This window comes from Artemia sp. Qi Xiang Cuo, chromosome 7, assembly GCF_049724085.1.
Source record: "Artemia sp. Qi Xiang Cuo chromosome 7, ASM4972408v1, whole genome shotgun sequence".
Taxonomy (NCBI): domain Eukaryota; kingdom Metazoa; phylum Arthropoda; class Branchiopoda; order Anostraca; family Artemiidae; genus Artemia; species Artemia sp. Qi Xiang Cuo.
Genome location: NC_142800.1, coordinates 69,659,548 through 69,683,837, shown reverse-complemented (window position 1 = coordinate 69,683,837; position 24,290 = coordinate 69,659,548). Strand labels below are relative to the sequence as shown.

The window sequence follows — 24,290 nt, the reverse complement described above, 5'->3', positions numbered from 1 at the left end:
CTAACCAGTTTAAGGAAGGTTACATAGCTTTAGCACGATTTGCGGGGTATCCCCTTTGGCCAGTCAGGATTATTGAGACGGTGAAGACTGCAACGGGTTCAACGAAGTATCGGGTATTCTGTTATGGGTCGCATGATCAGCAACTCATCATAGATGGCCAACTCGTAGATTACGAGAGTAACAAAGAGGAGGCATCCAAGAGAATAACGAAAGGAGTAAAAAAAGCGTTCGAAGAACTTCGTTCTTTTCCAGAAATTTATCTTGATGTATTGAAAAAAGCTAAAAATCTAAGTGACACAAATAAGGACGGATCTGCCAGCAGCACTTCTGCTGATGTGAGTGGACTTCGAGCTCAATTGGTAGCGTCTGAGCAGGAAATCGATCAAATGAAAGAAAACATTAGGAAGGATATTCAGCGCAAGGTACAGGAAAAATCAAATGAACGAGGGGTTGGTAACTTTCCGACGGAAATTATTGTCTCTGAAATCTGTGATGCAATTACTGTAGAATACACCCCCAGATTTTTGCTTCTGGAAAAATCTCTCAAAGGAATCTATCATCAGATTGATTTGCTTGAAGAAAAAGTTCATAGTTTAGAAAATAAACTGGACGATTTCGAACAAGAGGGGAAACTGGACTCGCTTCTATTTCATAGTGTCAAGCAGCCCGCTATGGTTGACATAAACAGTACCATGTGGAGTGTGATCCGCGAAAAAATGGGCCTTGTAAATATTGCCGATTCCGATATTATTAGTGTACATAGACTGAGCCTGAATAACAACCCGGCAAGTAGACCTGACAGAGTAGAGCCAGTTATAGTGAAGCTCTGTAACAAAGAGATTGCAAAGTCTATCTTCAAAGCTAAGCCTAAACTTGCAAAAAACGGGATCTTTTTGTGCGAAAACCTTAGGCGCAAGAAGCGTGATATTTTAAATGCGGCTAGAGATAAATTTGGGTGAAACAAGAGAAAAACAAGTGTGAATGGTCCGACCAAGGTCGAATTTTCGTTCGTGAAACTAGCGATTCTTTACCCCGGAGGCTCTGGTCGCTAGAAGAAATCTTCTGATGCGTGTGTCATTTTTTGCATATATTATTAGTTAGCATATCTTCATAAGTTTATTCTTTCTTTGTAGTAATTTTAGTTACGTATCATTGGTTTTTCATTTATTTTTGCAGTTTAGCATTAGTTTTCCATTCATAGGTTTTGTCCTCCGTCAACCAGGGGCATATAATCATTTATTGTCAGTGAAGTTAAATAAGGTTAATCGCTTCGTGCTTTAACCCTTCGCATTTGAGGTCACTTGGAAATAATCCCTTTCGTACTGATGACGCATTGTTATATCACGTGGCAAATGAACCAGCTGAAGTTAATTATAGATCGATGAGGCATAGTAGATATGTTGATATTATGAATAGTAATGTAATTAATGTGACAAATACGGATTTATGTATTGGCCAGTGGAACTGTCACTTCATGTTGTGGTAAAATTGATGTGTTGGGTATATGCGAATCTTTTCTTACACAGGATAGCTTTCTCCCATCATATACTTTTCCATGGTACCAGCTGGTTTCAAAATCAAGAAATTCTATGATGCGGGGTGGACTTGTATTTCTAATTAAGGATCAAATAAGATACACAGTAAAGAAGGATTTAAATTGTTGGATTGAAGGTAAGATCGAAACTTTTTCTATTGAGATTGAAGTTTCGGAGAAGAAAAAGTTGTTAGTTTGTTTAGTATACCGGCCACTTAGTGCTAATCCAGAGGATTTTCTTTGCGATTATGATAAGTTTATTTCCGATACAGTGGTGACGAAATTGGATCGGGTTCTTATTGGTGATTTTAATTTTAATCTTCTTAATTTACGTAGTTCTAACCTTGACTTTTTTAATCTTATGTTGTCGCACAATTTTTTTCCGGTAGCAGAAATACCGACACGGATTACTAGTCAGCCGGCTACCTTTATTGATATTATTTATTTATCGGCGAATCTTATACCGAAAAGTTATTGCGACGTGATCATATGTCCAGGTTCTGACCATCTTCCTTTGGCGTGCGTAATTTGGGACACTGGAAAAAAGGTTTTTAAAATGGAGAAAACGACAGTTAGGGACCTTAAGCCGGAAAATCTTAAACAGTTTCTAGAAGAGATAAGTATAGTTTCTTGGGAGAAAGTTATGAATGAAAAAGAAAACGCATCGGCGGCGTTTGAAACTTTTTTAAAAATATCGTCACCTATTTATGATAAGTGTTGCCCTGTGAAGGTTGTTCGTAAGAAGAAAAATGTCCCAAAGAAACCGTGGGTAACGAATAAAATTTTGGAAAAAATTAGTGAACGGAACAGACTTTATCGGTTGTACCTTGATTCTCCAACGCAACAAAACCTTGAAGAATTTAGGAAAATTCGGAACAATGTGAATTCCCTCAGAAGGTCATCAATGACACATTATTATTCAGAGAAGTTTCGTGATAAAACCGGTGACGTTAATGAAACTTGGCAAGTGAAAAACGAGGCACTGCGTGGTAATAACATTATAGATCCGGTGGATGAACTTTAGTTGGTGAAAAACAAGTTATAGGCAAAAAAGGTGTTAGTGATGAGTTTTGTAAATATTTTTCAAATGTTGGAATTGATGTTAAAATGATGCTGCTGACCATGGGTATAAAAATGAGCTGCTTATTGATGACCGTGGGGAAGGTCCTTCCATTAAATTCGTAAAGCACGCTCAATCTGATCTCGAGGACGCACTGAAAACAGTAAAGTCGATTTCAGCAGGAATTGACGGTCTTAGCCGTAAAGCATTTAAGGATGCCGCCGCTTACGTTTTGCCTTGTCTTCTATGCTTAGTGAACCTATCTATGGAAAGAGGTCAGTTCCCAGATGCTTTAAAACAAGCAAAAATTATACCTTTACATAAAGCTGGTGACAAAAGAGAAATGTTAAACTGGAGACCTATATCGATTCTGCCACTGTTCTCAAAAATATTTGAAAAGGTTTTTCATAAGAAACTATATTCCTACCTTAATTCTCTTGGGTTTTGATGTGACACGCAATTTGGATTCCGAAAATCTCATTCTACTAGTCACGCAGTGCATCACCTTCTTGATGTTTTAAATAATGTATTCGAGAGCGGCTCTACTCCTTTAACTATTTTTATTGATTTTAAGAAAGCTTTTGATACTGTTGATTTTGAGCTGTTGTTAGATAGGATGTCACATTTAGGGATAAAAGGAAATTCGATTGATTGGTTTCGTTCGTATTTGTATGGTAGATCAATGCGTCTAGTCGCGGGGGATATTGTCAGTTCACCTCGTTTTGTACCATGTGGAGTACCGCAAGGTTCTGAGTTAGGTCCGCTTTTATATTTATATTTAAGTTGACACATTACAGTTCTACATTCCTGAAACCGCCATAACAACTTTGCGGATGACACAGCTATAACGATTGCTGGAAAGGCTTTGAGTGAGCTTGTTTCAAAAGCAAATAAAGTGCTACTTGACCTGCATATTTTTACTAGTCTTAGTTGCTTAGCAGTGAATGTGAGTAAAACTAATTACATGATTTTTAGTCGTACTGCAGTTATTGATAATGTTTTCGGTTTGGTTAATTTTAATGGTACAGAGATTAAGCAGATATTTGATACAAGGTATCTTGGTTTTCAGATTGATTGCAATTTAAATTGGCAAAAACTTATTGAAATCGTATCGGTGAAAGTTATGCGGGGCTTGGGACTGATTCGTAGATTTAGACAGGGTTTTCCTGTTTCAGTTTTGAAAATTTTATATAATTCACTTATTCATCCTTACATTGTATACGGTTGTTTTGTATGGGCTTGTAATTTTGTTGTAAATTTTAAACGGATACAAATTGTGCAGAATACAGCACTGTGCCTGCTCGGTGATTTTGAAAATTGTGAAAGTACATTGGATTGTTATCACCATTTTAATGTTTTAAATGTTGGGCAGTTGAGAGATTATCAGACAGGTATTTTTGTGTATCAGTGTTTAAATAAACTAGCACCTAATTATTTTTGTGATGTTTTATCATCGAATTCTGCGTACCATTCTTATGATACTAGGAATTCTGCGGACCTAGTACATGAGAGACGACACACTGCTAGGTCTAGTTTTGTATTTAGGCATCTGGGTATTTCGGTATGGAACAATCTTCTGGAAAGCACTAGGATGGCTGAAAGTGTGTCCTCTTTTAAAAATAGGTTAAAGAATTTCTTAATGAATAGGGATGGCTGAGGGGGGGGGGCTGTATTCTGTCTTGTGTAAGGATTGGTTTGTGGTTCCCATGAGGTTTATTTCTTATTTATTTATATGATTGCTTTATTATGATATTTTTCCCATTATATATGTGATTAGGTTTTTTTCAATGTATATACGAGTAAATAAAATAGCGAGTCTTGCCTCAAACAAATCTGTATAGATTTTCACGTGTCAGGTCTGTTTTATATATTTTTTTTGTGAATATTGGTCTTTGATAAAAATGAATTTTCTCTCTTTCTCTCTCTAACCCACGTCACCGCTATTTGCATTACTGAATGGAGGATAGAAACTGGTTACTCTAATATTGTTGCTAAACACGGGAACTATAACAGACTTGCCCTGGGTGGACTTATTCTACTTATTCTACTTTCTGTTATCATTACCCTTTATCTTTCTGGTGTTTATTGAGGTTAAAGAAATATAATCATTTTATTTCAGATATTATGAATTTTTACTATATAAGCCTTAACTATAGTAGTGGAATAGTAGTTTATAACTTTGATGTCGTAGATTTAACAGAAAAGTCGACTATGCTGCACAAAAATATTTCAGGTTCAGTATTCCTTTAATATTCGCAACATCATACCTTAATTTGTATTATTAAATGATATTTATTTTAATTTTGTTTTCCTTTTGTCTCCCTTTCTTACTCCATGAGTGGCAAAACGTTAATACGATATGGGTCTAAAATAAATTATTATTATGGGTACATTTCTTTTCGCTGCAAGCAATATGCGTAGAAAACTTCCGTATATTCTTTCTTCCTTTCTGCCTCAGGTAAAGCGTAAAATTGAACGTTAGAAAAGGAGGCAACCCAGTGAATAGAACACATTTCTCTTTTTCCCTTGCCAGGTTTGTCCACAGACTAGTTTTGATTACCCTCAAAGAAGGCAAAACTCACAAGCGTTTCACGAGTTCCTAAAATGGCGTTGGGACGTATCCTTTTTCTTCTTTTCTTTAAAAACGCTCAAAATACGACACAAACGATGAAACACAAACATGTAATCGACCGTTTATAATAATGGACTCCGAAGTTGTTATGTTTGAAGGTGACGATTCTATTCACATTCTATTTTTGAACAAATTAACTGTAGGTGGTCTTTTCAGTCTTTAAGTTACTGCAGTGCGTGGCTCCTTCTAGAGCCGTGATTCCCAAACGGGGATCGCAGGCCCCACCAGTAAGGCATGGCAATATTTTGGTGAGCCATGGGCAGGATGTGTACCCTTCGTCTGGCTATACTTTAATATCTTAAATTTAGAGAATCTTAATTTTAGAACAAAAAGAAAAATCGTGTGAATGACGTCACATTCATATATATTTAAAGAGCAAAAAAGACATGGTAGTATTGCAATGACGTTATGCATTGTTTAAAAGGTGCTATATTTCGACAACGTTTTTCATTAGTATAAAATATGCTTAGAAGACGACCCAAAAAAGATACCAAGTAAATAGCCTTTTAAGCTTCCTTCTGGTAAACAAATGAAAATTTTGAATTACAAAATTTAAATATCACAAGGGGGGCATCATGATTTCAGAAATGCTTAGGTTAGGGGGCATAGCCTAAAAGCGGTTGGGAACCACTGTTCTAAAGGCTACTCTGTCGCCTCTTGAAATATTAGGTCATAACTTTTAGCAGAGTAGCATAACTTTTGTATAATGTGGGTTACAATGTACGATGATTTTAGGAATATTTATTTCCTTACCTGCAATAGGCGTAGTAAAACTTTTATAGATTCTTGACGGATATTCTTCTTTGCTTTCTTTCTGCCTCAGGTAAAGCGTGAAATTGTACGTTGTATAAGGAGTCAAACCAGTGAATATAGCGTCTTTCTCCTCTGTCCAAGTCAAATTTGTCCATCGACTAGTTTTGACCACGCTCAGAGATGGCAAAAATTGAAAAGACCCGTTATGAGACCAAGAATCCCAGCTGATAAATAATGAAGTTGCATTTGACCGTTTAGTGTCTGTGTATACCCGCCATATCTGTAACAAAGACAAAACTATTCAATTCAAAATTAATAACTACAGCGATGACTAAAGCTACTAAAAGATGAAGAGAATTAGATAATAGCTGAGGCTTGATCCCAGATGCTGAATGATCTGTTAATTTAATAAGTTTTTTTATCTATTTTTCCTTCATCACCAATCCGGGAAAACAACAATTCTTACCATAACAAATATACATGAAATACATACAGTGTAAATTATAAAATAAGACTTTAATAGAAGCAGGTTGGTTGGTAACAACAAACTAGTAGGCGTTTAATGATTTAAATTAAGGAATATTGTTTAAATTGAAGAATAAAGTTTAAATTGGAGGATAATGGTTTAAATTGAAGAACAATGATTTAAATCAAGGAATATTGTTTAAATTGAAGAACAATGATTTAAATTAAGGAATATTGTTTAAATTGAAGAATAAAGTTTAAATTGGAAGATAATGGTTTAAATTGAAAAGTATAGATTAAAATTGAACGATCATTATTATTTGTGATTTTGCAGAATGATCCAAATGATCATTCATTTCATTATTTTTGTCCTTCGTCATAAATCGTAGAAAACAGCAAATTTTGCTATAATTAACTATATAATGATACTCATAGTAAGTAAAACGGTCAGATATTTTGTTTCCTGCAGCAATTTTAATGGTATGGAGTGACCAAAATGATTCGTTATCCGATATTTCAGAAGGAAAATACTAACAACAAACGAACTTATAATTAATGACAATTAGCTTCTGAAGCAAATTGTGAATTTCCCACGCCAACAACCAAAGGTTGTCCTTAACCAGATAACAAAAAAGAAAATATTAAATCAGAAGGAACATAAAAGCTGAAAATTTCTAAAAATTAGGATATACAGGGGGGTGGGAGGGGGTGGCTGTCATCAAAAGTAAGCATATAGTAGGGTCATATCAGGAAAATTAAGGGAGGGGGGGGGATATAAATGTCAAACAGATTAAGACAGTAGTTGTCATTACGACGATTTGGAGAGTTCCTTAGTCAAAAAAAAAAAAAAAATTACATCCTGCGTTTACTTTCTTCAAAAGCGTATACCTTCCCCTTCCCGTTGTATATTTAAGAAAGTTAATAGAATTATGTTGCACCAAAGATGAAATACACACAATTTGAAATCCTAATTAATGCACTTATTATTTCTGAATTCAACAGAAACTGGTCGGTTGATAACAATAAACCAGTAGGCTATATAAAAACCTCAAGAGAATTCACAATCCTGACATGCTTTCTAAAGTGTGCTAAAACGTACCTGACATTCGTAGCTGACAATTTATGTCAATATAATTTATGTGTTCTTCCACAACTGAAAACACAAGGGAGTAACTATGCTTTTTTGTTTCTCCTTATTACTGTTCTAATAGCTTCCATTATAAATTTTCCCAACGAGTTTATGTCATACATTTTCACAATTCATCATATACGTTCAAACGTTCACAACAACGTTCACAACATCACACACGTTCGCAAGTAATCATACACGTTTTAAAAATTCTTCATCCTTCATAATTCGTCTTCCCATTGAATATAGTTTTGGAATACTAGCAATATATATGCAATTTCATAAAAAAGCTTATTGCTTATACATAGCAATATAACGGTAGAAATTAAAATAAAAAAGATCTTGGGAACCCGCTTGAGTTTCTGGTTTTTTCAGTCTCAAAGTTTTATTAATAGAGGTTTGCTGGTCTTATGGTAAATTTTATTGCCCAATCAATTATTTTGTACTGATGACATTAAGTAATTTTATTCGACTTAAAAAGTATGGAGTAACAATTAGGCTATTACTTGACTATTGTAACATTCAATTTCATTAAACCATATCAAATCGAAGAGTAGCGGTCTAGAAATACCTCCTTTTTACATCCATTCTCAGTATTTGAAAACATCTCAGTCCCCCGTCCAGTGGACATTGTCTGTCATGGGTCAACACAAAAATCTCGGTCACCCCCACTGCAATTCCAGTGGGCTTTCCCATTAGGCAGAACTCATGTTGATAGTTCAAAAATCAATGGACTCGGAAAAATTCTCACCCCACCCCCCTCAAAGGGAAAATTCTCAACACAAATAGTACAATGTTATTTAATCAAACAAAAATGAAACTGACTATAATACAAGCGACATTAGCATTATAGCGGTGAAGAATCATATTATAAATGCATAGACAACTCGAGAATATTTACTAGAAAATAATTGATGGCGATACACTTGTTCATATAACCTTACTTGAGTTCAAAGTCAGTTCCTCATATTTATATAATTTTTTTTAATGAGTATTTAGCTTAAAAAGAAAATGGAAAACAAACCTTCACTAATCTCTGGCTAATGTAATATTCGATTTCATTGGAATTTGAGAATATGAAATTATCTTTTATTCTTAGAAACTACCTTGAGTTTAGTCCATTCAATTCCTCACAATATTTTACACATAAGATTTTTGACGAGGAATTAACTTATTAAGAAAGCGACAACAAGCCTCTCCTATTCCTTGGTTGCTCCAAGATTCACTATCATCCTAGGAACAATTTCTATTTACAAATAACCTAGATTTGGGTATATTGAAGGTCCTGGGTATATGGCCTTCCCCTATTCCCAAGGCCTTCCCAATACAAGCGTTAACCTAGCCCAATTAAAACATACAAAACAAGATTGCTTATAATGCAAGCTTTGTAAGCATTATAGTGGTGAAGAATCAAAATAGAAAAAAGTTCGGAAGCATAGGAAGATAAGGCTACGAACCTAAGATTAAAATATTGGAAGCTAAGGTGATGACAGTGGTCAAATATGGCTCTGAAGCATGGGCGCTCTGAAAAACAGAGGAGGATTTGCTAAAGATTTCCAGAGAAATTGCCAACGGATTGATTTGAGTACCCTGCTGACTGTCCGTTTTCAAACAGTAGGCTGTGCAAAAAGTGTGGTTTAATCCCGCTTTTTAGGGCTATAATGAGAGGAATGTTGAGATGGCTAGGGCACGCTCTGCGGATGAAGGATGACAGATTGCCAAAGACTATCTTTTTCAGCCAACCGTCTAAGGCTAAACGGAAAGCAGATTGTCCGCGGTTGGGGTTGCAGGAAGTCGTAAAGAAAGATTTAACGGAAACAGGAACTTCCTCGGAGGGTGTAAAGAGGGGGGCTGTAGCTGTTTTGGCCTTATGTGGCTTGTTGCTGTAGTGAGTTGTTAGTAGCAGTAGTAGCATATTCAATACAGAGATTTTTTTCGACGACGTGTTTATTTAAAAAGAAAGGGGACAACTAGCCTTCACATATCCCAAGCTGCTATATGACCTAATTCGATTATACCCCTCCTAAACTAAAGGATTTTGGCCTAGAATTATATTTTTTTCGTATTTACCTCCAAACCTAACCACGGAAAACTACATATAGTTAACTAGTCCAATTGAAACAAGCTCCTTACAATACAAGCAGTAAAAGCATCATAGCGTAGGAGATTCAGGTTTAAAAAGTATAGATATTCAGAGAGTTATTACAAAAAAAGAATTCTACCCAATTCTAAGAAACTAGACTAGAAAACAGAATAAAACTAGAATTGTTTTCGTGTTTATAAATTTGTAAAAATAAATCAGGACACCTATAATTTTCAGTCTAAATCAGGCTAAAAAAAAAGAATTATTATTAGACGCCGTTTCTTTTCTTCTCAGAAACCAGCTCGAGGTACACGTCTGTCTGGTTCCTGACAATTTTTCTATAAAAGTTTTTTAACGAGGAGTTAACTTAAAAATAGAAAGTGGACAACGAACCTTTGCTATTCCCTGGTTACTGTTACATTCACTCTCATCAGAGCCATCCCAACAGTCCTCTTTCCCATCGCAGACTTTTTCATCGTGCAAGCAAGTCGAACCGTCACAAAGAAATAGTCCGACAGGACAGGCAAAATGGTCAGTAGCTGCATCCACTGAAACAAGAAATGGTACTAATTTTTTATAAAAGATTTATTAGAATTAAATTTAATAAGTAGTAAAAATAAGAAGGATATATAGAAAAAAAAAAAGAATATTATAAACAGCTTTGACATATCAAGAGGAAAAACATCAAGAAGTTTTTTGTAAAAAATTAATTAGAATTAAATAACCGAAATTTCAGAATGTCAATAGGATCTACAACGTTCTGATAATACGTTTTAGTTTCAATCTCGAAAACAGAAAACAATAAATAAACATTCCGTTTTAAAAATTATCATAAAGCATCCACTGGGGAAAACTTACCACTTGTAGAATTACATCCCCATTCGTCAGAGCCATCGGCACAGTCCGGTCTTCCATTGCAGATAAAACTCCGAGGAATGCAACCGGTACTTCTCATACAAGAAAACTGCTCGGGGGTGCACGTCGTAATCTCTCCGTGACTTGAATGACAATTTTCTTCATCTTCTCCAGATGGACAATCATTGTCTCCATCGCACACCCAAGATTCCCATATACAGGTACCTGAAAGCAACAAACTTACAGCAAAAAATCATAAAACTATGAAATTAGTTAATGATATAGGTAAAGTTACAGTGTTTAACTCTTTTTTCAGGTTTGACAATAGTTAGGTTTAATATTCATAATGGTAAATTTTGTACAAAATTAGATGCACTGTGACGAGAAAAGCAAAGAAAAAAGCGAAAGGAAAAAACAGCGATCATTCAAATTTTTTTTATATTATTATTTTATCTTTTTTGCACAACTCAGCTGCTTAAGACTACAAAATTAAGTGAAAAGTTTAAAATATTTTCACGACGTTTACAAGATATATTAACTAACTGGCCAACTTTCCAGGACCTTTAAAAAATCTAACAATTATAAAACAAAATCGCAAAAAAAGGAAGAAAACGAGAACAATTAGCAGCCAGTGAAAAATTGAAAATTATGCAAATATTTCGGTCAAGACCTCCGCTTGACCATCCTCGACTAGCAATTACTAACAATTCGACTAACAATTATCGAAATAAACAGGTTTTGAGTTCACATAGACATTTGGAGAAAATATGTACAAAACTAAAAAAATAAGATCAGCTTAGTTTGTACTCAGAATGCGAGGAAAACTCGCGCAAATAAGATATGGGGGCCCAGAAAATCATTATACAGCCTATTCAGGCTTATCATGAAGAAGTGGTCTTTTAATCAAGCTAGCAGCCCGAAATCCCAGAGATCCAAGATGTTCTTGCACTGAGATCACTAGGGCTTGGGTAGCCTCGATAAGAGCCGTATGGAGAACCGTCCAGGTAATTAGCGAAGAAGGTTCAGGATTAATTGCGGGGCCAACATTGATAGTCCCTTAAGAAAACAGAAGGCAACTCAAAACAGAAAATTGGGTTTTCACTAAAGTAACTTGAAGGATGATGTAAACAAGATCAGAGTAGGTTATTTCAACTACTTTTTGAAGGAATTGGCGATTATGACAAAGAAACAGCATGTCATCTCCATAAAGAAGGTAGCTACTGCTGACAAAAAGGTTAAGTAAAATGAAATGGAATATGCCTCACATCAGTTCGAATGGCACTATTCAATAAAACCAGGATGAGGACCGAGACTTGTCTTATTCCTTGCTAAATAGCGATTACCATACCAGCTCCAGAGCACATTGAAGAGTAACGCATTGATCCCACATCTTAATAGAGAACGAATAACCTGCAAATATAACATACACTCGGGAGCCCTGAACATGTTAATTACGCAAATATACAATTTCTTTTTCGACTTCTGATACCCATCAAAATACAACTAATGATGCTTCTGGAGAGAGCTGCCAGACACGTTATTGAGGATTACAAATCTGAAATAGCAGCTATAAATACTGTACAAGTAATGGTGTGGCAAATGAAAGAGAGCTCAAACTATAATCCCTCAAACTCAAGGGCTTAGCCAAGTTTAATAGACGAAGTCGGGCTTGGGCAGTTGAAGATTTCGGATGGTTATTCCTGGATATACAAAGAAGAGAATATTCTTTGAACGGTCTCAACTGACATAGCGTAGTAAAGGAGTAAAGAGCGAGCCATTTTTTTCCGTACAAAAACTTCAATTGCCTTAGACTGCAAAGATGGTAAATTTAATATCAACTTCGATATTTTAGCGACAGTTCCTGAGAGTCAATCCGTGTCTCACGAGTTCCTGTTAGAAAATTCCAAATTCTACGACGACGGAAAGCTCTTATAAGTTCGCATTTTGCTGATTTTATTATGGAAAAGGAAGCATCCGAACAAGAGTTCAATCTACTTTATTCGTCCCAATCCACCAAAACCAAAGCTTAAGTCAGAGCTCAGTATCTTGCTTTGGCAGCCCAACGCGTGCAAATTTTTGACTTGCACTCTTTTTGGAGCAAAAATCACTCGCTTTTTTTTACCCTGACTTGCAATCTTTTTGGACGTCAATGGTTGGCAACTATGGCCTAAAATATTACAGGAAGGAATGCCCCCCATGGTGACCCATCATTAATCTTACTCTACTTGTGTTATCTGTCAAGAGGAAGGATTTCGCCTTATTTTGACTCTATCTGATATGATCAAAAAAGTATTTGAACTCTCCAGCCTTCTCTGTAGTAGGCCTAGAGGATAATCATAGTTTAAAACAGTGTAAGATACTAGACTATAGAGAGAAACTAAATGAAAAAAAAAAAATTCCAACTGAAAGTAAAAAGCAACATTAAAACGAACAAAAAAACAGTTCATTACCACGAACTGCTTGGAAAAAGAGTATGTCACTTATCAAACAGTTCGTGGTAACGAACTGTAAGTAAAAAGTGACTCACCCAATAGTAACCGAAACTCTAAAAACCGAAATTTTGATAATAATAGATAAATGAAAAGAATTGGCTTTTTATGTTAATTCCAAATTTAAAATTCATCAGGTTTTATGTTACCCTCAAAAGCTACGAGCCTGAGAAAACTTGCCCGATTTCCGAGAAAGGAGGAAAACGCCCACAAAAACTCAAGGCATCGTTATGAAAATACCACCATCAGATTCAGCATATCGGAAAACCCTACCATATAGGTTTGAGTTTCTATCTAAAAAAAATATAATTTTGTAAGTTTTGCCACAATGATGTTTGAGGGCAAATAGCCCCCTTCCCCCTCCCCACGCTCTTTTACCCCCCAAGACATCTAATCAAAATTTTGAGACTTTCATTTAATTCAGCATAGTTGAAAAGTCCAATAATGTCTTTGGGAATGATATGACCCCCCAGAATCCCTGGGTAAAGGGCTGTAAGTACACAATAACCTACATATAATCTTTGTTATATGGAAATATACAGTAATTTTCCAGGATAAATTTCAAACTGGGGGGGGGGGGGAGGATGTCTCCTTGACTAATTTTAAGAATCGTCAGAAATTCAAGTGTTTTCAACTGAGAGTAAGGAGCAGCATTAAAACTTAAAGCGAACAGAACTTATTCCGTAAATGAGAGGGGCTGCCTGTTATTTCAACCAAATTTATGGTCCTATGTCAATTCTAAAATCTTGGTCAACCTTCTTAAGATCATAGGCAGGCGTGCTTTATTTGCCTCTCATTACAAGCAATCCAATGGTCTTATGTTCATTTTAAATTCTCTGTCAGCATGCCTGAGATTCTGGACAGGCAAGCCTTTCCGAAAGTTAACAAAAATCTATGTGTCCAATTAAAGCGTCATGCATACTCCTGCTATTTACCTGTACCTCAGCCATTTAAACATTTGCGTCGCAAATAATTGGACTATCTGTCTTGGCTTTTCTCTGTCTACAATTGGCCATGTCTTGATGCAACCTATGCAACCTACTGCAAAATACTTGATAACTTTAATTCCAAAAACTAACAAACAAGTATGTGTCCAATTAGAGAGTCATGCATACTCCTGCCATTTACCCGTGCCCCAGCCATTTAAACATTTGCCTCTCAAATACTTGGACTATCTGTCTTGGCTTTCCTCTGTCTACAATTGACCATGTCTTGATGCAACCTATGCAACCTACTGCAAAATACTTGATAACTTTAATTCAAAATCAACCCTTACTCTTTGTGCTAAAGTTTAACTTTTTGTCACCATTCTTTAGGAAAGACTGCTCAAACACAAAAGTCGTTGAACTTGAATATGAAATCAAAATTTTGAGACTGTCATTTAATTCAGCATAATTGAAAAGTCCAATAATCTTTGGGAATGATTCGACCCCCCAGAACCCCTGGGCAAAGGGCTGTAAAAAACACAATAGCCTACATATACTATTTGTTATCTGAAAATGTACGGTAATTTTTTTTTGTGGGGGAGGAAGTATTTTCTACGAAGAAAATTTTCCAGGGGAATTTTCCACGAGAAATCTTAAACTGTGGGGGGGGGGGGATTTCTCCTTGACTAATTTGAAGAATTGTCAGAAATTCAAGTTTGTTTTTTTTTAACTGAGAGTAAGGAGCAGCATTAAAACTTAAAGCGAACAGAACTCATCCCGTAAATGAGAGGGGTTGCCCCTTTCTCAACCCTTACTCTTTATGCTAAAGTTTAAATTTTTGTCACCATTCTTCAGGAAAGAATTCTAAAACGCAAAAGTCATTGAACTAGAATACAAAATATTTTTAAAGAACTTTAAGACTTAGCATAAAGAGCAAGGGTTGAGGGTGGGGCAGCCACTCTCATATACGGAATAATTTCTGGTTCATTTTAAGTTTTGATGTTGCTCCTTACTCTCAGTTCAAATGACCTGTTTTAGTTGCACGGAGAAGTTAAATGTGAAAGAATAATTAATCAGACAATCATTAATCGATTATATAGTTTAAATAACCAAAATATTAACTAGTATACATAACTGTCATTGTAATTACCAAGAAATATAAAAAAATAAAATAAAAAAGTAAACCTCACAATAAATTGTAATTAAGCCCGTGTATGACGACTGGTTCACTTTTAAGAATAATGTCATAAATCAAGTCAATATTTTAATTACCTGTGTCTCAATTTATTAGAAGACTAGCGAAAATATGTTTTTTTTTTCAATTCAATGGCTTCCCTAGCCCTTTGTGTCAAGCCTCTATCGTTAGAAATGGCTGTGGCATCATCAAACTGTATGTGATGGTCAGGGTGGGGGAAAATGTGTTCTACCAAAGCTGAAATAAAAGTTTCAGGAGGTATACTAAACTTTTGAGCTTTACCTATTGAGTTACAATGCTTAATAAAGCATTCAACAAGCTATGGCGGGTTCGTCCAATGTAAAACTTTCCACAGTCCCGTTTGTTTCTACATCTTGAGGGTTTTTTTTCTCTTTGTTTTAGTAACCACTTAATGACTTTTCATACAGTTTAAGAGACGACAGAAATCTTTATTTTAGAATATTAAGTGTTGGAAAGAAAAAAGATTATATTAAAAAGAGACGTAAGTCGCTTGAACTCACCTGAATTACATCTAAAGTGACTTTCACCGCAAGTAGAAAATGATGTTCTTTCCGTTTCGTTAGCATTGGAGGAGGAATCATCACCTTCTTCTGAGCATAACTCTTCATCTGAATTATCACCACAGTCATCAACTCCATCACATTTCCACCAATAGGGAATGCAGTAAAGATTATCGCATTCATAGAATACATCAGAACAGTTACCCTAAAATATATACACGCGTTAGAATCTAATAAAAGAGGTGCAAACATAAAGAGAAAAATGGTTACATTAGAACCAAAACCAAACCAAACGACTGGTCATGATTAAAAGAAAAATTACGCATTACTTTTTTGTAAGAAATTATGAATTTATATAGGTTTATTTAGCAAAGAAGCCCATAGGCTATACAAAAAAAAAAAAAAAAAAAAAAAAAAAAATAGGAATCAACTAGCAAACAATAAATAAAACAAACCCAACGAGTAAAAACAGTATCGCTTTTTACTACAAAACCAAATAGAAAAAACCCTTTACAAACTCACGAATTCTATAAATAAAATCTATTCAAATACGGCTCATCACTCATGGCTAATTAAACACGGCTCATCCGTCTTATAGTCCCAAAATACCTACTGTTTGATAAATTTTCAGCTAACCTAGCTTCCTCGTCATATACGTTAAAGAACTCAAGCCTCAACATCTTCATTTCTTTTCTGACAACCAAGAAGTGGGCAAGATCATCTTCGCGACCTTCAACAGAGGTAAAAATTAGAGGAGGCGAGGACAATTTCCTCGCCTCTTTTTTTCGCCATTTTTTGGCGAGGACGCCAAAAAATTCCTACTCTTGCACCTACATTCTGAAAACCGAAAAATACCTGTCCCTCCTTCCTACATTTTCGCGAATTAGTGCTACCGACCTTTGCGTTGACAAGTCCTGCCAAGTTATATCCTCGTTTCTCAAACTGCAAGGAGTTAGTTTTTAATGACATAAACTCTCTTAGATCCCTCTTTTCAAAAAAAGACAGGTCTTTGGGAAATAATAGAGCAGGTTTAGTTGTTCTCCACAACTCTCTCCAGTCTGTTAGTGAGAAGCTTGATGTAGCGTCGATGCCTGTTCACCTCCTTCTCTAGAGCTTTCTGCCTTCAATTGTTCGACCAACAAGACGGATACGAAGGCACACAGCTCGGTCCAACTATCTTGAGGCTGGCAAGCAAAGAACATAGTATTGAAGAGCAGCTTCATCTGATGTTACACTTGGGTTTGGAATGATCTCCCTGAGGAAGTTATCCCCGAAATTTTCTCTGTAAACCTTTCAAAATAGGATTCAATACTAATATTAAAGCCTCGATAACAGACTAGCGACAAAAAAAGAAGAAAAAAAAGATGTTGAATTTGTTACATCGCAGCACCATTTTTGAAGAATATACTTAGTTACATGATTACTACGTAAATTATGATCTTTTTGCAGAAGAGAATTTTTTTGGAGGAGGGTACACAACTTCGAAGCGGGAATTGAAGAAAAATTCAAAAAAATAGAACTATTCAAAAAATTTAGGCAAATAAGGAAAGTTATGAACATGTTGAGATTCCAGAGGGACTCCTGGACAGAAGACACGATCTAAATAGGCTCAGTTATTATACAGAAAAACAAGTTAAGTTGTGCAAATTTTTCTTTATAAACTAAATCAAATACATTCCTTTAAATCTTCTTAACCAGACTCTATATTCTCATCAATCCTTATTGTCTTTGCTGTTATTTTCCTGACGCTTCTGATTCGGTTTCACGTGCGGTATTATCCTCAATAAGGCTCATCCAAACCCACTCCCTCAAACATCTCATCATCCACTTGTTTTGAATAGCAGCTACGAGACAGCTGACACAGTCTTCGTAATGATAAGAATTACCTCTTGGGAGTGATTTCTGCAAGTTTCTTAAATCTCATGGGGCACGAGATATAACTTTAACCCAACTGATTCCTTTAAATCTTCTTTGCCGGCTTCTATGATGTCATCAATGCTTATTTTCTTCGCGATTACCTATTTTCCTTACTCTTTCACTCGGTAAAGACTGCAGTAGTTCCTCAAATATCCTCTGCATACCGTCTACTATGTCTACTAATGTCTACTATGAAGCTCTAATGCATCTACTCGAAACACAAGTCACGCTACCTATGCTAAAACTTCGCAAACTTTTATAAAGATATATTTGGAATCAGAGGCATTAATGTACTCGGAGAACTGAAGCAAGCAATTGCCACGCTCTTAGATGAACTTATATAGTCTCTCGCTGGGTGAGACAGCGATCTGCATTTAGCGTTGAGACAGCAGATGTGAATACCTCATGAACAACAGCAACTCACTACAACAACACTTTCAACATTTTGGCGTTAACAATGGCAGAGTCACCTGTTACTGTTATGAGAACTCTGGCTTGTTTCATACCGTTTGTCATAATATATAAATTCACGATTAATCCTTTTTGCGGATCCTGGACACATAGACAAAAAAAAGACTTTATTGGAAAAATGGCATGTGAGTGACAGTTGCCAAATTAGAGCCAGTTAGTTATAAAAGCACTAGGTAAGTTAGTTATAAGAAGTCACACTTATTTGTGGTAGATAGTAAATACTAATTATTATATTTTTGTATAAAAATGTCTGTTTTTGCTAGCCTTCTATAAATATATACCCGTTTTAAATTAAAAAAAAAAAACTTTTTTTTTTAAATTAATAGGGGTTCGATAAATACGCATATGAAACTGGTGGGGGCCAGTACCTCCAATAAGGTTATTAACAACTATGTAAGTAGGTAAAATATACGCAGATTGAAATCACTTAAATTATTACTTAATTTATTTTCCCTTAAAATAGATTCTATTTAGGAGGTCATGTTGATAATTACAAAAAAAATACAACATATTCATTATTTAAACAATAATTGTCAGACAATTCTCGTCATATAAGCAAGATTTGCTTTAGGCTGTTTCGTAAAATTTACTAATAAAGACAAAAACTTAAATTCAGCCTACCTAAAAAAAGAAGAAAAATCTTATCAAAAAGCAAAATGATGAATCTTAAAAAATAAAAAAAAGGCAAAGTTCGGCTATTCCAAAATTTTGCAGTGATTTTTAATACATGTTTAATTATTTTCCATGTAATTTGCCAAAACTTTGCTGTTTTGAAAAATATACCCATTTTTTTTCTTTACTTCTAAAGCATAAGCAGCACTATAGGGCTGCCTAAGTAAAGAGCGATAAGGGCACAATGTATTATTTATTTATTTTTTCGTTTTTCTTAGACCAGGGCACTTCGTATAGAAGGAAGGAATTATCGTAGAAACTTCTAAAATGGCTCATTCGATTGAAAATTAATGGGGCTAGCGCCTTTTTAATAGTCAAAAGTGATTCGAGGGCAACCAGCCCCCCTCCCAAGCCCATCATTATCCCAAAGACATCCAATCAAAATTTTGAAACTGCAATTTTGTTCAGCGTAGTTGAAAGATCCAGAAATTATGTCTTCGAGGTTGACCCCCCCCCCCAGCTTTCAGGGCAAGAATCGTAAATCATGCCCTGGAGGCATATAAGGTTTTTATAGAAAGAATGGTCCCATAAACTTTGGAGGGAGCTCATTGGAGTGGTAATCAGAAGTTCCAGTGCTTTTTTAAGAATCAAAGTGATCGGGGGACAGATACCCCCCTTTCCTGACGTCATATTTTCACGAAATACACCTAATAGAAGTTTTGAAACAACTATTTGTTCAAAAATTAGCCCAAAGATCATAGGCAGCTCAATAGCATAGAAGTTAAGAGCGCTGTGGGCAAAATGTATTTATTTATTATTTTTTTAAGACCAGGGCACTACGTATAGAAGGAGCTGTCGAAGAAACTTTAAATAGGGCTCATTCGATTGAAAATTGTAAGTTTAGCGCCCTTTTTAACAGTCGAAAGTGGAAAGAGACTGGAGGAAAACCAGTCACCTCCTATGTTAGTAATTTCCCCAAATACATCCACTCCAAATTTTGAGATAACCATTTTGTTCAGCGTAGTTGAAAATTCCAGGAATTATGTCTTTGAAGATTACAATCCTCCCTAACCCTCAGGACAAGGGTTGTAAGTCATGCCCCAGGGACATATAAGGTTTTTTTTTATAAAAAGGGTGGTCGTATAAACTTCGGAGGGGGCTTATTGGATTAGAAATCAGACGATCTAGTGGCCTTTTTAATAGTCAAAAGTGATTGGAGGGCAACCAGCCCCCCCCCCACGCCCATTATTTTCCCAAATACATCCAATAAAAATTTTTAGATAATAATTTTGTTCAGCGTAGTTGAAAGGTCCAGTAATTAGGTCTTTGAAGATTACAACCCCCTCCCCCGGCTCTCAAGGCAAGGGCCAAGGGCATTTAAGGTTTTCATGGAAAGAGTAGTCGTATAAACTTCGGAGGGGGCTCAATGGATTTGACATCAGAAGTTCTAGTGCCCTTTTTAATACTCAAAAGTGATTGTAAGGCAACCAGCCCCCCCCCCTTCATGCCCGTTTTTTCCCTAAGCACATCCAATCAAAATTCTGAGATAGCCATTTTGTTAAGCATATTGGGAACTTCAGTAATTATTTCGTTGGAGATGACAACCCCTCCACCACAGTCCTCATGGCAAGGGCTACAAGCTGAAATAGTTGTGCATTGTTAACATTTACGGTTTTCTGGAAAGGGCGGTCACATAGACTTCGGAGAACGCTCACTTAGTGTAGAATCCCAAATTCTAGCTCCCTTTTTAAAAGTCTAGAGTGACCGAACGGCAACCAGCCCCCTCCCCCGTGCCCTATTTTCTCACAATGCATCCAACTAAAATTTTGAAACAGTCATGTATGATTATAACACTCGGATATGGCTCATTTAATTGGAAATCAGAGCCATAGTGTCTTTTTTAGGGTTCAAAAGCGACAGTAAGGCAACTAGCCCCCCTCCGTCTTCTCTATCCCAAATACATCACATAGAAATTTTAGATAGCCTTTTTGTTCAAAATAGTCTCAACATCATATAACAAGGCCTTCGGAGTTGAAACAACCCCTCAGAACATGGGAGCAAGGGTTGTAAGATATGACCCAAGGCATAATTTTGAAATTTTGAGATAGCCATTTTGTTCAAAATAGTCTAAAATAATATAACAAAGCCTTCGGGGGTTACAACAAACCACAAGAACATGGGAACAAGGGATGTAAGTTATGCATATAAGATTTTTATGGAAGGCATGGCCGTAAAAACTTTAGAGGAGGCTCATTTAATTGCAAATTGAACGTTCAAGCTCCCTTTTAAGAGTCAAAAGTAGTAGGAGGCAACTAGCCCCCTCCCACTGACTTCCTCTTTTACCCAAACATATTTCATGGAAATTTGAAGATAGATATTTTGTTAAAAATAGTTTGAACATATAACAAAGATTCCAGAGTTTAATATGACCCATCAGAGCCCCGGGGAAAGGGCTTAAGTCATGCCCTGGGGACATACAAAGTTTTTACGGAATGGGAGGTCGTATGAACTTTGGATAGGGCTCATTTGAATGGAAATGATTGTGCTCTTTCGGAAAATCTAAAATGAATTGAGGGTGATCAGCCCCTCCTCCACGCCCATCATTTTTCAAAACAAACATCTAATCAAAATTTTGAGATATCTATTTGTTCAGCATTGTTAAAAAATTCAGCAGCTATGCCTTTGGGGATGTCAACCCCCTAACAGCCCCTAAGGCAAGGGCAGTATGTCAGGCATTTCGTCTACTGTTTCCAAATAGTATATGTTATTGAGAAGGGTATAAATGTTTGACCTTTACATTCCAAAAAGACAAAGGGTATTCAATGATAGAACTATCATTGAAACTTTCAAATGAGCTAATTCGATTCAGAATTAAAAGTTCTAGTACCGATTTTAAGATTAAAGAGATTGGAGGATAAGCAGCGTTCCTCCCAAGGCCATTCATTTTCTAAACGCATCCAGTCAAAATTTTGAGACAGCCATTTTGTTCAGAATAGTAGAACGGTTAAGCAGCCATGTCTCTTGGGATATTGGGTATGTCAACCCCCCAAAATTATACAATCGCTCATTATGCTTTAAAACTAAATCGAAAGGACTGTGTGTATGGTTACCAATTAGAAACCTCAGCAATTTATCGAAAACGACAGGGGCTATTAAGCTAAAACTTTCCGGACCACTGCCATTTCTACTTCTACTCTTACAGTTTAAAAGCATCTAAGACTGTAACTGTATTCAGGTTATCCAAGAGTATAGATAGAACTTTTTGAGAATGACATTAATTTTTTTTTATTACGTCAACTTGACGAGGTATAAAAATAAATTAAACAATACTATTTGTGACATAAAATGTTATTTTTTTCCATGAAAAAGACAATGTCAATAAATACTTAACAGAAATTACTTTTAAAAACTTTTTTCACGAAACAAGTTTTCAAAGAAAAATAAAGAGCTCCATTAACCCAAAAATGAGCAGAAATAAAGTCAAATGATCTTCTAAGCGTAAAAATACCGCAAATCACCATCAATAAGTAAACAAAACTCAAAACAAACAGAATTACATTAAATGACAAAGTCAAACTCAAAACGAGCAAAAACCAACATGAGTAGGTCTGACAACCTTCATGTCTTTTAAAGACCAAAACATAATTTGCACTTTACTGAGAACAAAATACATTTTAAATTTTTTTTTTTTTTTTTTTTAATATATGAAAAGTCATTAAAACTTTAAGATATAGATGTCTAAATATGTATAATTAAACTGGCAATCAACGGTCATTTGTATGTTTTCTTTTATTTATGTTCTGTTCTTGAAAAGGCAGGGATGTTTTTAGCCCTACTCATGTTAATTTTTCCCTGTTTTGAGTTTGACTCGGTTATTTATTGTAATTTCTGTTTGTTTTGGGTTTCATTTAAATATTGATGGTGATTTGTGGTATTTTTAGACTTGGAAGAATATTTGACTTTATTTCTGCTCATTTTTGGCTTAATGGAGTTTTTTACTTTTCTTTGAAAAATTTGTTTTGTGGAAAAAGCTTATAATTTGATTCACTAAAAAGAAGCATGGTCTCCTACCTTTTGAAAGGGGAGGTTGGATGGCGTTGTTGTTGGAGGTGAAACTGTCGAGGTACAATTCAATTCATCTGACTGGTCTTCACAATCATAGTCACCATCACACACCCATTGCTTCATAATACATTTATTATTGGCACAGCGGTACTGTGTTTCTGTGCAGGTGTTGTTTTCACAATTAACCTCATCAGAGGCATCAGTGCAGTCAGGTTCCCCGTCACATCTCCACTGAACTGGAACACAACCTCCATTGGATATACATTTGAACTCCTCAGCTAAAAATTGAAATTGGCAGTGAACTTAAATTTGTTTTAATTACTTAATTAGGGAAATTAAGACCAATTATAGAAACAACAGTAAATCTATATTGCAAAAAAAAATTGGCCATAAAACGAAAATAACGAAAATCGACACGAAAAAAACTTTATAAAGGTTAAAAAATAGTAAGATCCAATTTTAGGTGAACATGCGTCGTTCATTGAATGGGGGAACCAAAAAAAAAAAAAAAAAAAAAAAACAGGGAAAATGTCACCAAGAACTCTGTTTTTAACCAAGATTTCAATGAGTACATCACACTTAAAAAAAATGTCTTCTTGTTTCCCAGAGGGAGCCATTAGGAGCCAAAGTAAGAAATAATTTAGCAAGAATAGTCACTCACTGACAAGAAAGAGTATACAACGAGTCGAAGTCAATTTGACCACAATCCTTTGGGTCCTAAATTTTGTCTGCAAAATAACTCTTTAATTAGTGATTTCAACAATTTATTTTTGAACCTTGGAAAATTAATTTCTGGTACGTTTTTATAACATAAATCTACATTTGCTGATGAAGGAATCATTGGGACACAAAAATTATGTTGCGTAACTACAGGGTTGTCATAACCTTTTTTAATGTATTAAATATATAAAAAAAAAAGTTTTTTTAAACTGAAAGTAAGGAGCGACATTAAAACTCAAAACGAACAGAAATTATTAAGTATATGAAAGAGGCTGTCCCCTCCTCAACACCTCGCTCTTTACGCTAAAGTTTTTTATTGTTTAAAAAAATAGAGTTGTGAGAAGGAGTCAAACTTTAGCGTAAAGAGCGAGACGTTGAGGAGGGGACAGCCCCTTTCATATACTTAATAACTTTTTGTTCGTTTAAAGTTTTAATGTCGCTACTTACTTTCAGTAAAAAAAAAAAAAAATGTTTTTTTAATTTAATTTTTAACGTTTTTGAATTAATGCAGGTTTTGATTTTGGCTCACCGTAGATCAATAATTAAAACAAAACTTGCATATTAATTTAACTTTTATTTGGTTAAATGGCTTTCTCGAAAGTTGTTTAATTTTATTTACGAACGTTTTTATTAGTGATAAATATACGTAAATTACGAATTAACATACGTAACGAACTTCTACATTCATATATTTTTAATACGTACATTAGGGAGTTCGTCCCCAAGTCAATAGTTCGCTCTTTACGCTAACGTTCAAATTCTGTTCCAATTTTTTAAAAATGATCCCTTAATCACAAAGGCCGTTAATTAGAATAAATAGCTGTTATGAAAGTACTAAAAAAAATCGTTGGCTTAAAGAGCGA

General features: G+C 35.3%; 1 protein-coding gene across 1 annotated transcript in view; it reads right to left on the bottom strand.

The window, feature by feature from the left end:
• Nucleotides 1–24,290, bottom strand: part of LOC148950640 (uncharacterized) — a 140,387-nt gene that overhangs the window by 22,999 nt on the left and 93,098 nt on the right. The window contains exons 18-22 of the mRNA XM_089092532.1: nucleotides 22,714–22,985; nucleotides 15,643–15,847; nucleotides 10,515–10,736; nucleotides 10,050–10,204; nucleotides 5,980–6,259 (exon numbers count right to left, since the gene is read on the bottom strand). Of these exons, the coding sequence (XP_088948658.1) occupies nucleotides 5,980–6,259; nucleotides 10,050–10,204; nucleotides 10,515–10,736; nucleotides 15,643–15,847; nucleotides 22,714–22,985 (1,134 nt within the window). The remainder of the gene's footprint in view (nucleotides 1–5,979; nucleotides 6,260–10,049; nucleotides 10,205–10,514; nucleotides 10,737–15,642; nucleotides 15,848–22,713; nucleotides 22,986–24,290) is intronic.